The following is a 13,544-nucleotide window of genomic DNA, read 5'->3' as shown; positions in this document are numbered from 1 at the left end:
AAAAGTTACATTTGCATTCAATTTTCATTAAGGTTAAAGCACGGTTATTTGAAAAACGTTCCAAAAATATAATCAAGTACCATACTCAATTTTCATTATGAATCACTTACAAAATACAAAAAAACTTCCAAATGTTTTTCCAGAGACATTTGGAAGTTTATAACAAATCATTTCTTAAAAGACGGTCAACATTTGCAGTGACTCTTTCAGACATCATTTGAAAGACGTCGTTGTATAACGTTTTCAGCAAAGGGGAACACATCTGTTCTTTGCCATGCAATATGAGACCATTCTATATTACAGCACAGACAGCAACATAAGCAAACTGGCAGTTGTTATTGCAAATGACTTATGACAGTATAACAGTGATTAATCAGGAGAGAATTCTTTTAATGCGTGGCTTTACATATTCATCGCATAAATCACGAAAAAATAGTCCTGCGCACACATAACAAAGCCAACGAATGAGGTGTTTCATGTTCTAATAAAAAGAAATAACAGCTTGTGGTTAACAAATGCATAAAAATACCGCCTGTCCAGATGCACAGACATCACTAAGCCAAAAGTGGTGATCTCACTCACGAGATTTTGACAAAGTGACCAAACGAAGGCACAAATAGAGAAAGACGTTTCAGCTTAGAGGTAGCTACAAGTCTCAATATGAAGGAGAACATGGTCTCCGTGGGCTACATCAGGCAGGAGCGCGTGGGTGAGACAGTTTCATGCTTCTTGGACTATGTCATGCCTCCCATTTTCAGCCTGCCAGCATCTATGATGCCAGGCAACTGAGGGACCTTCACTCAGTGTGTGGTGGGCGACAACAGTGCAAAGAAGTACGATATGCTACAATGAACTGTAGCAGTGTTTATTCGTATAAGTTGTTGGAAAGGATGCATTACCACTATCATGCATTAACTTTAGTTAGTTAGCACTAAAATCAAGTAGAACAAAGCTAAAGCAACAACGGAAATGGAAACATGCACAGGCAGGATTATGTAGCCTGTTGTTTTTAAAAGCCGAACTTGTGCATCAAGCATAAAGAAAGACAAAATTGATGCTATTTCTTAAATATGTTGTTGGTAGTGACAAAGGTTATAAAAGTAATGTCATTATGTATTTCTTTTGGGTTGTGGTAAAAGAAAGGAAAACAACGAAGAAAAAACAACACTCCTGGTATATGTCAAATTCAGCTCTGATTAAGCTCTGACATGCTTGACGATAAAAATGTCCCTTGAGGAGGGCCATATGCTTAGACTAGTCTTCTTTCCATTGTCAAAGTTGATTTGACCTTTTTAGATAATAACTTAGAACTAGACATTGGAAATGTCTTTGCGAGCAGTTTTTAATTCTGGTGTTTTTTTGTTTTTTTTTCCGATTTGTGTGCAAATGCTCAAACATACAGCATACAACATGTGATGCTAGCATGTTGAACTCTAGGCCTGTTTTTTTGTTATTTTTAATCTCAGGCTCTCTAAACAAGTGCCTAATGGACTTTTTAAATAACTGGGTGGCTCTCCATACAAAAGCATCTGGGAAAAGGAAGGAAGCATGTCTCAATGAGGGGAAGATGTGTGTATGTGTGTGCGTTTTATTTGCACGGGAAAGATTCAAGTCATAACAGACTGGACATTGTAGGTTACTCAAGCACATATGGTTCAGAGTGTGTCAAAAATAACATCTGTGAAGAGAAAGTGTGGCATTGCAAACTTTACACTTAAGACTTTAAGAAAAAAAAAGCCAGGTTCTGAAAAAAAAAAAAAATCAGTTCATACTCAAAAGGGCTAAAAAAAAAAATACTTGTGAATTATCTCTCACTAATGGGTCCTCTGTAGTGAATGGGTGCCGTCAGAATGAGAGTCCAAACAGCTGATAAAAACATCACAATTATCCACAATTAATTCACATGACTCTAGTCCATCAATTAACATCTTGTGAAGCAAAGAGCTGCATGTTCTCAATAAGCAAATCCATCAAAATGTTTTTTATTTCTCTGAATTAGGTGAGAAATATGCACAGATGAAGCACGGTTTTCAGGCAAAAACTGTTCAAAACCATTTTAAACATATGTTGGTGGATGTGGAAGGACAACAGGAGATGGACATTTATTAAGTGTTATTATAGAATTTTTTTGGAAAGAAGCAATGATTTAAATGTAAATGCCTTGTTGGATTTGTTTCTTAGAAACACAGCTTTTTTTACTTTACAAGATGTTAACTGATGGACTGGAGTCATGTGGATTACTCACAGATTATTGTGATGTTTATATTAGCTCTCATTCTGACTTTAATCAAGCACTTTTCCTGATTGGAGTCTAAAAATACTGAATAAGAATGACAGATGATAAGTAGCTACTAAAATTGCAAGAGTGTCCTGCAAATAACAGATAAGGGCAATGCACAACACAGTTCATAATTTTATTCTGTGGTTATGCACCATAGTTTTTAACATTTGTTCAAAAACATCGCAAAAGTGCATGAACCTACTAGATCAAACTGTGGAAAATGGTGCTACTAATGCCAAGGTCGTCAGTTCGATCCCAGGGAATGCATGAATTGGAAAAAAAAAAAGGATCTTAAGTGCAATGCAAGTCACTTTGGATAAAAGCATCTGTCAGTGGTGTAAATGTAAATGAAATTGAAAAGCTTTGTTGTGGGTTCAAAATATGATCAATATGAGTTTCCATGCCACTCGAACAAAAACTTCAGGATGGCTTGCTTCAGCTCCTGACTTTCAAGACGCATACAACCACAGTACAGCATGCAAGGCCTAATATTGAGGCTGGGATGTGCTTTGAGAACCAGCTAATGTAAAAAGTCACACGATCAAATACGGCCATAATAAATCTTCTTCAACACTCTAGATGTAATGGGAAATATCTGACACAGAATAAATATTTTAAAAGCTCATTTATAACAATATTTACAACATCTTTCAATGTCCCTGAAAATATGTTCTGGTCAATAAACACTGGTCAAACAGCCGGTGATACTAACAGTTCTCAAAGGCATTGAGCTGAGCTCGGTGCATTACTTTGAACTTATGCCTTGCTGGTTTTGGGAAGTAAAATGGTCCAAATGAAAGCACGAAATGAATTAAAACACTTCTTTGAAGCAGTTTTGGCAAACAAACAGTATAAACAACTGCTACAATTTTTTTCTGTAACAATTTATGAAAACTTCCTGTAGAATGAAAGAATTTGCATTTACCAATAGTGAGCTAAAAGGGAATTGATTTCAGCTGTTCCAGGATAAATTGGTTTAACTTTTAAATGCTTTTTCTTAGGTTATGGTACATACCTAATACAGCATATATGGGTTCAAACTTAAACTCAAATCACTTATTCCTGGTGCTTGAATGGTCATGGTCAGAGGACCTGCTAGACCAGTGATGGGCAAACTTGGCCCTTCCAGGCCACTTTCCTGCAGAGATGTAATCCAACCCTGATATGACTCACGTGCCTGTAGAATTCTAGTAGTTTTAAAGACAATGATTAGCTGGTTCAGGTGTGTTTGATTAGGGTTGCAGCTAACCTCTGAAGGAAAGTGGCCTGGAAGGGCCAAGTTTGCCCAGCCCTGTGCTAGACAGACAGTGCTGCTCTGTTCACATATCTGATTACAGATACACACCCCCCTCTAGAGGATATTTCAGATATTAAAGAAAATGTATATTCCTAAGGCCCAGATAAACTTGTAGCATTTGTTTCTTCATTTGTTTATACAAATCCATCTGTTTGGGTCGAGTACAACGTTTTGGATTTCTGCCCGTTATACAAATTTGCTAAAAGAAAATATGCGATCCTGGAGCACAAAACCAGTCATAAGTCGCACGGGTTGTAGCAATAGCCAACAATAGCCTACGTTGTATGCAGTGTTGGGGGTAACGCATTACAAGTAACGCGAGTTACGTAATCAGATTACTTTTTTCAAGTAACTAGTAAGTAATGCATTACTTTTTAATTTACAAGATAATATCTGAGTTACTTAAAAGTAACGTAACGCATTACTTTCCATAAAAAGTAACTAAGTAACGTAATTAGTTACTTTTTTGATGGAGTAACGCAATATTGTAATGCATTACTTTTAAAAGTAACTTTCCCCAACACTGATTGTATGGGTCAAAAGAAACTAAGATCACACTAAGAAATTAATTTGGACCACTTTAAAAGCAACTTTTCTCCATTTTCCTTTTTCTTTTTGCAACCTCCGATTCCAGATTTTCAAATGGTTGTATCTTATTGTCCTATCCTAACAAACCATACATAAATGGAAAGGAATTTATTCAGCTTTCAGATGATGTATAACTCTCAATTTTAACAAAATGATCCTTATTACTGGTTTTGTGGTCCAGGGGTCACATATATGATAGCTATGTGTTCATCTGTAGTCTATGTAGAGGGATAATGCAAACAAATGAAGCCTTTAATTTACCACGCACTTTGTCTATACCGTACAATAAACCTTACAATATGATTTTCTTTTGTTTTACCATTTATTGAACGATGAAACCATGCATGAGAGAAACGAATCGATTGTACTATCTAGGAAATGAAACTTACCAACGTACACACCCGGTCTAGGATTCACCTTACAAGAAACAGCATCACTCTGAAACTAGTTCAAAACGAGTGCACAGCGTCTGACACTTTGTCGTGTTGTGGAAAGAAGGATTTCTGTTATTTTGATATTTCGATGTTATTTAAAGATGGAGAAAACTAGTTACACGTTCAGTCAGCAATATGAGGAAAAAATACGTCCTTGCATGGACACTATCGACAATTTACGCTCTCTGGGAGTCGAAAAGGACCTGGCACTGCCTGCCATCGCCGTCATTGGAGACCAAAGCTCAGGAAAGAGTTCAGTTCTCGAGGCGCTGTCTGGAGTAGCGTTACCCAGGGGTAGTGGTAAGGACAACACATGATAAAATAAATACATATAAAACATACATTATATTACTTTTACGTAATACAGACATTCCAGCTAATGCTGTGGATGTACCATGACGGAGTCTATACCATGATACTGAATTATTACCCTTTGAGTTTACCCTGTTGAAAAAACAATAGGAACCATCACAGAATTTGTAATGGGTTTACTGGTTTTAATGTAAACTGTAGTGGTCCCTGTGGGTCTCTTGTCGCCTTCTATTGGTGGCTTGTTAAAACTACTAAATCCTAATGGAATATGTTCCAAAACAGGTAACAATTTTTAATGGTTTTAATGCTTAATAGTTGATGGATTGTAATGGTATTTGTTGTAGAAACCAGTAGAATTTCTGTGATGGTTTCTGTGGTTTTTTTAGCAGGATAAATGGTACTGTAAGGTACTTCAAAGAACAGCATGGTGAAACAATGTCTGCACCCTTTCATGTTTTGTATAGGAATTGTTACAAGATGCCCTCTTGAGCTCAAGATGATAAGAACTAAAGATGAAGACAAATGGCATGGAAGAATCAGCTACAATAAAAAAGAGAAAGATATTCATGACCCAGCAGAAGTGGACAAAATTATTTGTGAAGGTAAAGAGAATGCTTAGAATGCATCTGGAGATCTTACAAAAGAGTATATATAATTGAAGTCTTATATCTAGTTTGTAGCCCAGGATGAGATCGCTGGAAAAAGTGTTGGTATTAGTGATGAACTTATCAGTCTGCAGATCACCTCTGCCAATGTTCCTGACCTCACTCTCATTGACCTCCCTGGTATCGCACGAGTGGCAGTCAAGGGGCAACCTGAGAATATTGGAGATCAGGTAAACTCTTTATGTTTACTATATTCTTCATACGACATTTTATAAAAAAAAGACCTTTGTGAGTGAGATACTGATACATCAATCAAATGCATTTCTTCTAGATAAAGAGACTGATCAGGACGTTTGTTACAAAGCAAGAAACAATTAACCTGGTTGTGGTGCCATGCAATGTTGACATCGCAACCACAGAAGCATTACAGATGGCTCAGAAGGAGGATCCTGAGGGTGAAAGAACATTAGGTGTGCATTACTGATTGCATTTCAATGCTATCCACCTTATTTTGGAATGCGGAAGTAAGCTATTTTCTTTGAATGTACAAGACTTCCAACTAACCAGCTGCTATAGGTGAATAACTAGAAGAATAACAAAATGCCGTAAAAGGTAAAACTATTTCCACTACAAATAAGTGTGTCCTATGATTATGATAATGAATTAAAATATGATAATAAATACCAGTTTGCAATATCAAGCAGCATAATGGACTGTTTTTGTACATGCACAGGTATCTGTATGAAAATGACACTCTAAATCTGGCACAGTCAAGTTAGCAATGGCCACGTCCACTCTTACATTAAAAATAAGGTGGATACATCAAACAGAGTCAGTAAAACCACAGGTTGCCATGCATATTCTCATTATATTCTGATCATTTGTGTATCTACAGGCATCTTAACAAAGCCGGATCTGGTGGATAAGGGCACTGAAGAGACAGTTGTAGACATTGTGCACAATGAGGTCATTCACCTTACTAAAGGCTACATGATTGTAAGGTGCAGAGGACAAAAAGAGATTATAGATCAAGTCACTCTCCATGAGGCCACAGCAGCAGAAGATGCCTTCTTCAAAGATCATCCTAATTTTAGGTGCTTTGCTTTTGTAAATCACCTGTAGTATGCCCACATGTTGCACACACAGATTAGTACCTGTTATTTGGGGTTTAGTTAATCTAACTCTAAAAATAGGTTACATTATGTATTTATGGCATTTTTTTCCTCAGCAAACTTTATGACGAAGGTTTTGCCACTATTCCCAAGTTGGCTGAGAACTAACAATTGAGTTGGTTCATCACATTCAGGTGAAATGATTCTGTTCTTTCTAACAAAAGTGAACTACGGCATTTTTTGACTCATAATAAGCCTAGCTCATATTAATAATATGTTATGTAGAAATCCCTGCCTCGTTTAGAAGAACAAATCGAGACAAAACTTGCTGAAACACAGAAGGAACTGGAGGCATATGGCAATGGACCCCCATCAGACCCTGCAGAAAGACTGAGCTTTCTCATTGATGTGAGCACAACCATGAAATCTACACAGCTACTATATCAAAGTATGAATATTTCAGTAAAAAGTAATTGAAATCTTTCGTATCTCATCACTACATTTAGAAAGTTACAGCTTTCACTCATGATATGTTCAACCTGACCACTGGGGAGGAAGTTAAATATGCTTCAGATCTACTAGTTTTTCCAGAACTTCGGGATGAATTTGCAGAATGGAATGATGTCTTGTATCGTTCAGGAGTTTCCTGTGAGTGAGGCATTTACTTGGTATCCTCTGATTGTACTGCTGCTTTTGGCCAGTGCGCTATGTTATGATCTTGCTTAAAGGGTTTAACATTTTAACATCAGAAGCATCCCCTTTTAGCAGAGTAGCAAACAATTAATTACCAAACTAAATTTCTAACATAATCTAAGTTGCGTAACTTCACCAAAACACACTTTAAGAAGCTGAACTCAGCTATTCGGCTGTTCAATTGAATGTAGTTATCTGTATTCAAAAACCCTGTTGCAGTCAACAGGATGATTGAGAAAGAAGTGGATAACTATGAAACCAAGTATCGAGGAAGAGAGCTTCCAGGATTCATCAATTACAAGACCTTTGAGGGGCTTGTTCAGGAACAGATCAAGCTGTTGGAGAAACCTGCATTGAAGACACTGAAGACTGTCTCTGGTTTGTGTTGTATGGTATTTTAAATAAATGTTTTCATGCATTTTTAAGTTGTTGCTACAGTGCATGTTGTAAAGCTATTCTGACAGTACTGTTCTACTTGATTATACTCAGTACATGACTAAATGATGTCGAAACTTCAAAAATCTAAATCACTAAATATTGAATATCAATGAACACCTTGTAAGATGACCCATGAACTCAACATTCTGTTCTTGAGTAAGTCATGTAACCCAAGGTTGCTTCAGGTAGATTTTTCTTGTATTAAAGGCATTGTGAATTGCTTCAGATAAAGGTAGCTCTTTAGTCATTAGTGCAGTTTTTCATGACAAAAATGAATGAACATTCTGTTTGCATTTACAGATGTGGTTAGAAGGAAGTCCATCCAGCTGGCCCAGTGCAGTTTCATTGGGTTCCCTAATCTTTTGAAAATAGCAAAGGTAGGTTTATGTGTGTTTATGGCAATGTTTCTGGCAGCCGCAGCTCATCAGTTGGGCCAGGTGGGGCATTAGAAAGCAGAGCTCTATATAAACTGAATCAGTAATAAATTAACTTGTAAAAGTGTTAAGCAGTTTCTAGACTACATTTCAGTTTCTTGATCGTACGAAAGGGTGCTGCTGCCCTCCCATCTCAACAGTGACCCACATTTTTCCAATATAAATCTATGGTGCTAAATAGAAATGCAGTGTATCATACATGAGAGCTGTAGGGGTAGATTTGAGTCTTGTTTTTACATTAATTAAACCTAGCTCTGGACCAAAACAATATCAGTCCACTTCATTAATGTGTACAGTTTATCAGTCTGCATTAGTTCAGTAACTAGTACCGGTAAGTCAGATTGAGATCACATTCAGTCTTCTTTAACAGAGGACAGGTCAATGTGTGGAGAAATTAGTATACTACTATAGTATAATTACTCCTTTATTTCAAACATGCTCATGTGAACAGCTAGTATACTTCTATTGTTGTTTTACATTTGTTCCGAGAGTCAAAATGACCTTTTCTTCCTCTCTAAAATGATTTTACAACTCGTAACATTCTAAATCAACAGTCGAATGCAATGAATACTACATTTATAAGCACCATAAGCTAGTGCTATGACAAGTAATTTTCCCCACCTTCATTTATAGTCAGGAGCTGCTACTGGTTCCTGGCAGTACTCAAATTTCAAGTGGTTAAACAATCATTTTATGAGCTTTTATAAATGATCTAAATGAGAAAAGTCACATTACTCTTCAATGTTCAATAATGCCATTGAATCATAATACAAATTTAAAGAAATTCTCACTAGAGCTTACCATAACAAATCTTTTATATACTTTCTTAGACTAAGATCGAAGCCATCAAGCAGGATAAAGAATGCCTGGCAGAATCCATGCTGAGGACCCAATTCAGGATGGAGCTCGTTTACAGTCAAGATGGCACATACAGCCAGAGCCTGAAACATGCAAAGGACAAGCTGGAAAAGGCAGAAAATGAAAAGCTTGCATTTAAACCTAAAAAGAGTAGTAGTGAGTGTGAGTGTAGACGTTGGCACAGGTAATCATGCCACTTTGAGTGAGATGAGGTTGCACCTTGAGTCCTATTACATGGTAAGTGTGCTAACTAAAGCTTTCAGTTTTGTCAGAGGTAGCTTGAATTTAAATGTATATCCGAGACATTGTCTTATCTACCTCACTAGATTGCAAGCAAGCGTCTAGCTGACCAGATCCCAGTCAAAATGACCTTTTCTTCCTCTCTAAAATGATTTTACAACTCGTAACATTCTAAATCAACAGTCGAATGCAATGAATACTACATTTATAAGCACCATAAGCTAGTGCTATGACAAGTAATTTTCCCCACCTTCATTTATAGTCAGGAGCTGCTACTGGTTCCTGGCAGTACTCAAATTTCAAGTGGTTAAACAATCATTTTATGAGCTTTTATAAATGATCTAAATGAGAAAAGTCACATTACTCTTCAATGTTCAATAATGCCATTGAATCATAATACAAATTTAAAGAAATTCTCACTAGAGCTTACCATAACAAATCTTTTATATACTTTCTTAGACTAAGATCGAAGCCATCAAGCAGGATAAAGAATGCCTGGCAGAATCCATGCTGAGGACCCAATTCAGGATGGAGCTCGTTTACAGTCAAGATGGCACATACAGCCAGAGCCTGAAACATGCAAAGGACAAGCTGGAAAAGGCAGAAAATGAAAAGCTTGCATTTAAACCTAAAAAGAGTAGTAGTGAGTGTGAGTGTAGACGTTGGCACAGGTAATCATGCCACTTTGAGTGAGATGAGGTTGCACCTTGAGTCCTATTACATGGTAAGTGTGCTAACTAAAGCTTTCAGTTTTGTCAGAGGTAGCTTGAATTTAAATGTATATCCGAGACATTGTCTTATCTACCTCACTAGATTGCAAGCAAGCGTCTAGCTGACCAGATCCCAATGGTGATCCGCTATCTGCTGCTCCAGGAAGCAGCTTTGGAGCTGCAAAGGAACATGCTGCAGTTACTGCAAGATAAAGATGGCATAGACAACCTGCTTAAAGAAGACTCTGATATTGGCCAAAAGCGGGAGAACTTACTGAAACGCCAGAAACGTCTGATGAAGGCACGCAGCCTTTTGGTTACCTTTTAGAATTCTGGACATTGTTGTATCTTAGAGTATGTAAGTGAAGTGTCAAAACAAACATATATATATATATATATATATATATAAACCTTCATGGCACCTCAATTTCATAATAATAATGGATTAAGTGGTTTAATGTGATTTAATTTGCACAAAACTATTACCAAAGTTTCAGAAATAAAGTTCATGTAGTCTATCGATTGATACATTTTTAAACAGGAATACTGCAACAGATATTCTTTTAAATACTATATTCTTCCATTAAATACAAGTAATTTCCTTTGCTTATTTTAATAACTGGAGTTTCAGGTCACTGTCCTAAAAAAAAGCCAAGCTGTGCTGAAAAAGCTACTTGTACTAGTTTTGGGTCTTAAGCAATACATTGTAGTATCTTTTCATAATATCAGTGATGTAGCAAAACGTGTTTTTCAACAAATGTTGATTTAACGTTGTAATTAATGGTATGACAGAAATCCATAATAATAATAACTATCAGGAGTCAAGTTTAATGCAATTTTTGACCAAAGTTTCAGGAAGAGTATAAAGTTATTGTAGTCTCTCTCTAAATACTAGTAGTTTTCTTTGCATGTCTTATACCTGATCTTGCCATCTTTCTGAAACTGAGGTTACAAAAAAAAAAAAAAAATCACTTCGCTTTCATGCCAACTTTAAGAAATTCTGTCTTTCCCAATATATTGTCTAAATGCATGTTGAAATGACAGACTTTCTTCAGGTGACATTTGCCGAACCTCTCCAACCATTAGTCCATTTAGTCTTAAACCTGTCCCTTTGTTACAATCATCTGCAAGCTCAAATCTGTCCAATTACCTGGATTGTACCAAACGTGCTCTACATTATTTCTGCTCAATTAAATAATTCACTTGGATGTACAATACAGAAAAAAAGATCTGTCACTACATCCTTCACATAGTGACTTTAAAAAGATTGTTCAATCAAAAATTAAAATTATGTAATTTACTTACCTTCATGTTGTTTAACGGTCTATCACATTGATTACAACATTAAAAAAAAGCTCTTCAAAGTGATACCACATCTTTAATTTATTAATGACTTTATTAACTACAATGTCTTGATGAAACAATCCTAAACGATTGGGCCACTACATTCCTTCTCTGGAGAACAATTAAACTATAAGAAAATGATAACAGAGGTCGGTGTGGAACAAACCATATTGTACAGCGAGAAAGAGTATTCTAATTTTCTCTGTTGTGGTTTGCATCTTACACAGGAAGGCATTATTTAACCATGTGGTAAGAAAAAAAAAAAATATCAAAGTAGCTATAATAAAAAGATGCTTTATAGCGTAAACATTCATTACATAAATACATTTGTACATTGTTCATCAAACGAAGAGACAAAAAGGGCAAATATTTCGGTGCCAAAAAGCAATCTGGAAAGCAGCCAGACACTACTGATCTGCCTGGGTTTTAAGCTTCCTCTCCCAAAGTTTCTGATGGTCTGAGAATCCCTGCTTTCCTTTGTTAAAGGAATTGGGTCCAGCAGATGTGGGTGTTTCTCTGAAAATCAAAATAACACATGACGATGTAGTAAACAGTGCTGTATAGTACTTTAACTTACAATTAAATCTAAAATTGAAAGTTTTAAAAATGTATAAATCCAACCTGCCAATATTCTTCATTCTCATCTTTGCCTCGGGTGGCATTTCTTCAGGCTCGCTCTGAAAAGTAAAATAAAAAAAGGTTAGGAAAGGAAACTGGGCCCGTATTCACAAAACATCGTAAGGCTAAAAGTAGCTTGTAACTCACCGATTTAGGAGAAAATCTTAAAAATAATGGGTGTGTCAGTCCTAAATTTAGTACTCCTACATTTTTGCTCTAAAAGTATTTCACAAAGCATTTTAGCTCTAAAACTAGCTCCTAAATCTGTGTAACATTAGGAGTAGGGAAGAGGAATCCCAAGTAAGACCAAACCACAAACTATTCCTAAAATGGCTGTTGCCAGCAATCTGCCTCAGAACGTAAACATTTTTGAAATATTTGATGATAATGAGCTTTTATAAAGGTATCGCCTTCGGTTTTAAAGGTTATCCCAAATCCAAATTTTCCTTTGATTATATCTTTGTTTTCATTAACCAGTTGGGCAAGAAGTAACAGCTGTTCTTGCCTCCAATTTGGTTTTCTTTTACGTTTGCATGTCTTACTATCAGCCATGATTATTCTACTCGGTTTATTAAAGGGCTGTTTATATGCATATTCACTAATTATGAGAAGCATACATGTAAGAGGCTGACAATTACCTGAACATATACGTGTTTAATTAGTAACACTAAGCCTGCATTTTAAAATCTTTATTTGAATGTGGCAACATTTGAATTTTTAAACATTTATCTTTACTCTAAAATATTTCTATGAATAAATCTCTGACAGAGACTATCAGCCAATCACTGCATGCATAGTTAGTAAGCATACCGACATCATCCATAGCAACGAGGTCAACCCCACCCTTAATCTTAGCTTCAGACTTCTCTCTATTCCTTAGTAAAAGTTTGTCTCAGCAGCTTTGTGAATAGGTTTTATGAGAAAACTCTTAGCTAAAAACTTTTACTGCTATTTAGGAGAACTCTTAGTGGTAAGATAAAATGTTTTGTGAATACGGGCCCTGATCTTTTAACATATAGGGTAGTTTTGTCAAAAGTACCGACTTCGGTACCAGTCCGTACTGACATTTTAAAAATGTCAATTTCAGCTAAAATTTGAGCGCTGTTGAGCCAATTCTTAAAATCAACGTTTTTAAAATTTCAGTACCGACTAGTACCCAAGTAGGTCCTTTTGACAACACTTATATTGAATTATATATTACTACAATATGGTAAATATCACAAGGACAGCATTAATATTAAATTAATAAATTAGAGAATGATACTTACATCATCATCCTCATTAAAAACAGATGCAAGTCCAGCTTTCTTGGCAGGTAAGGCAGGTGTGGGTTCTTTAGGTTTCTAAAAGAGAAGAAGCAATAAAATGCAATATTTAAATGTTCAAAATTAAAAACTCAAACAAGCATTATTTTTAGTTCAGTAGATCAGAGATCAGTAGTATATAGACCAAGTATATATATATATATATATATATATACAAAATAACATTGTATCTATCTATCTAAATATCTACACACACACACACACACACACACACACACACACACACACACACACACACACACACACACACACACA

General features: G+C 36.0%; 1 protein-coding gene and 1 pseudogene across 4 annotated transcripts in view; one reads left to right on the top strand and one right to left on the bottom strand.

Annotated features, from left to right (window-relative positions):
* Positions 1–4,637: 4,637 nt before the first annotated feature.
* On the top strand, positions 4,638–10,330 carry LOC107701773 (interferon-induced GTP-binding protein MxA-like; annotated as a pseudogene).
* A 1,049-nt stretch (positions 10,331–11,379) lies between these two features.
* LOC107701777 (PEST proteolytic signal-containing nuclear protein) overlaps positions 11,380–13,544 on the bottom strand; it is a 5,111-nt gene continuing 2,946 nt past the window's right edge. For all 4 annotated transcript variants that reach the window (XM_016503880.1, XM_016503879.1, XM_016503881.1 and 1 more), the window contains one exon: positions 11,380–11,765. In XM_016503880.1, coding sequence (XP_016359366.1) covers positions 11,754–11,765 — 12 coding nt within the window. In that variant the 3' untranslated portion in view covers positions 11,380–11,753. The remainder of the gene's footprint in view (positions 11,766–13,544) is intronic.

Source organism: Sinocyclocheilus anshuiensis, unplaced genomic scaffold, assembly GCF_001515605.1.
Source record: "Sinocyclocheilus anshuiensis isolate Anshui unplaced genomic scaffold, SAMN03320099.WGS_v1.1 scaffold2260, whole genome shotgun sequence".
In the NCBI taxonomy this organism is placed as follows: domain Eukaryota; kingdom Metazoa; phylum Chordata; class Actinopteri; order Cypriniformes; family Cyprinidae; genus Sinocyclocheilus; species Sinocyclocheilus anshuiensis.
Note: the sequence above shows the minus strand (reverse complement) of the source record. Positions and strands in the feature narration are given on the sequence as shown.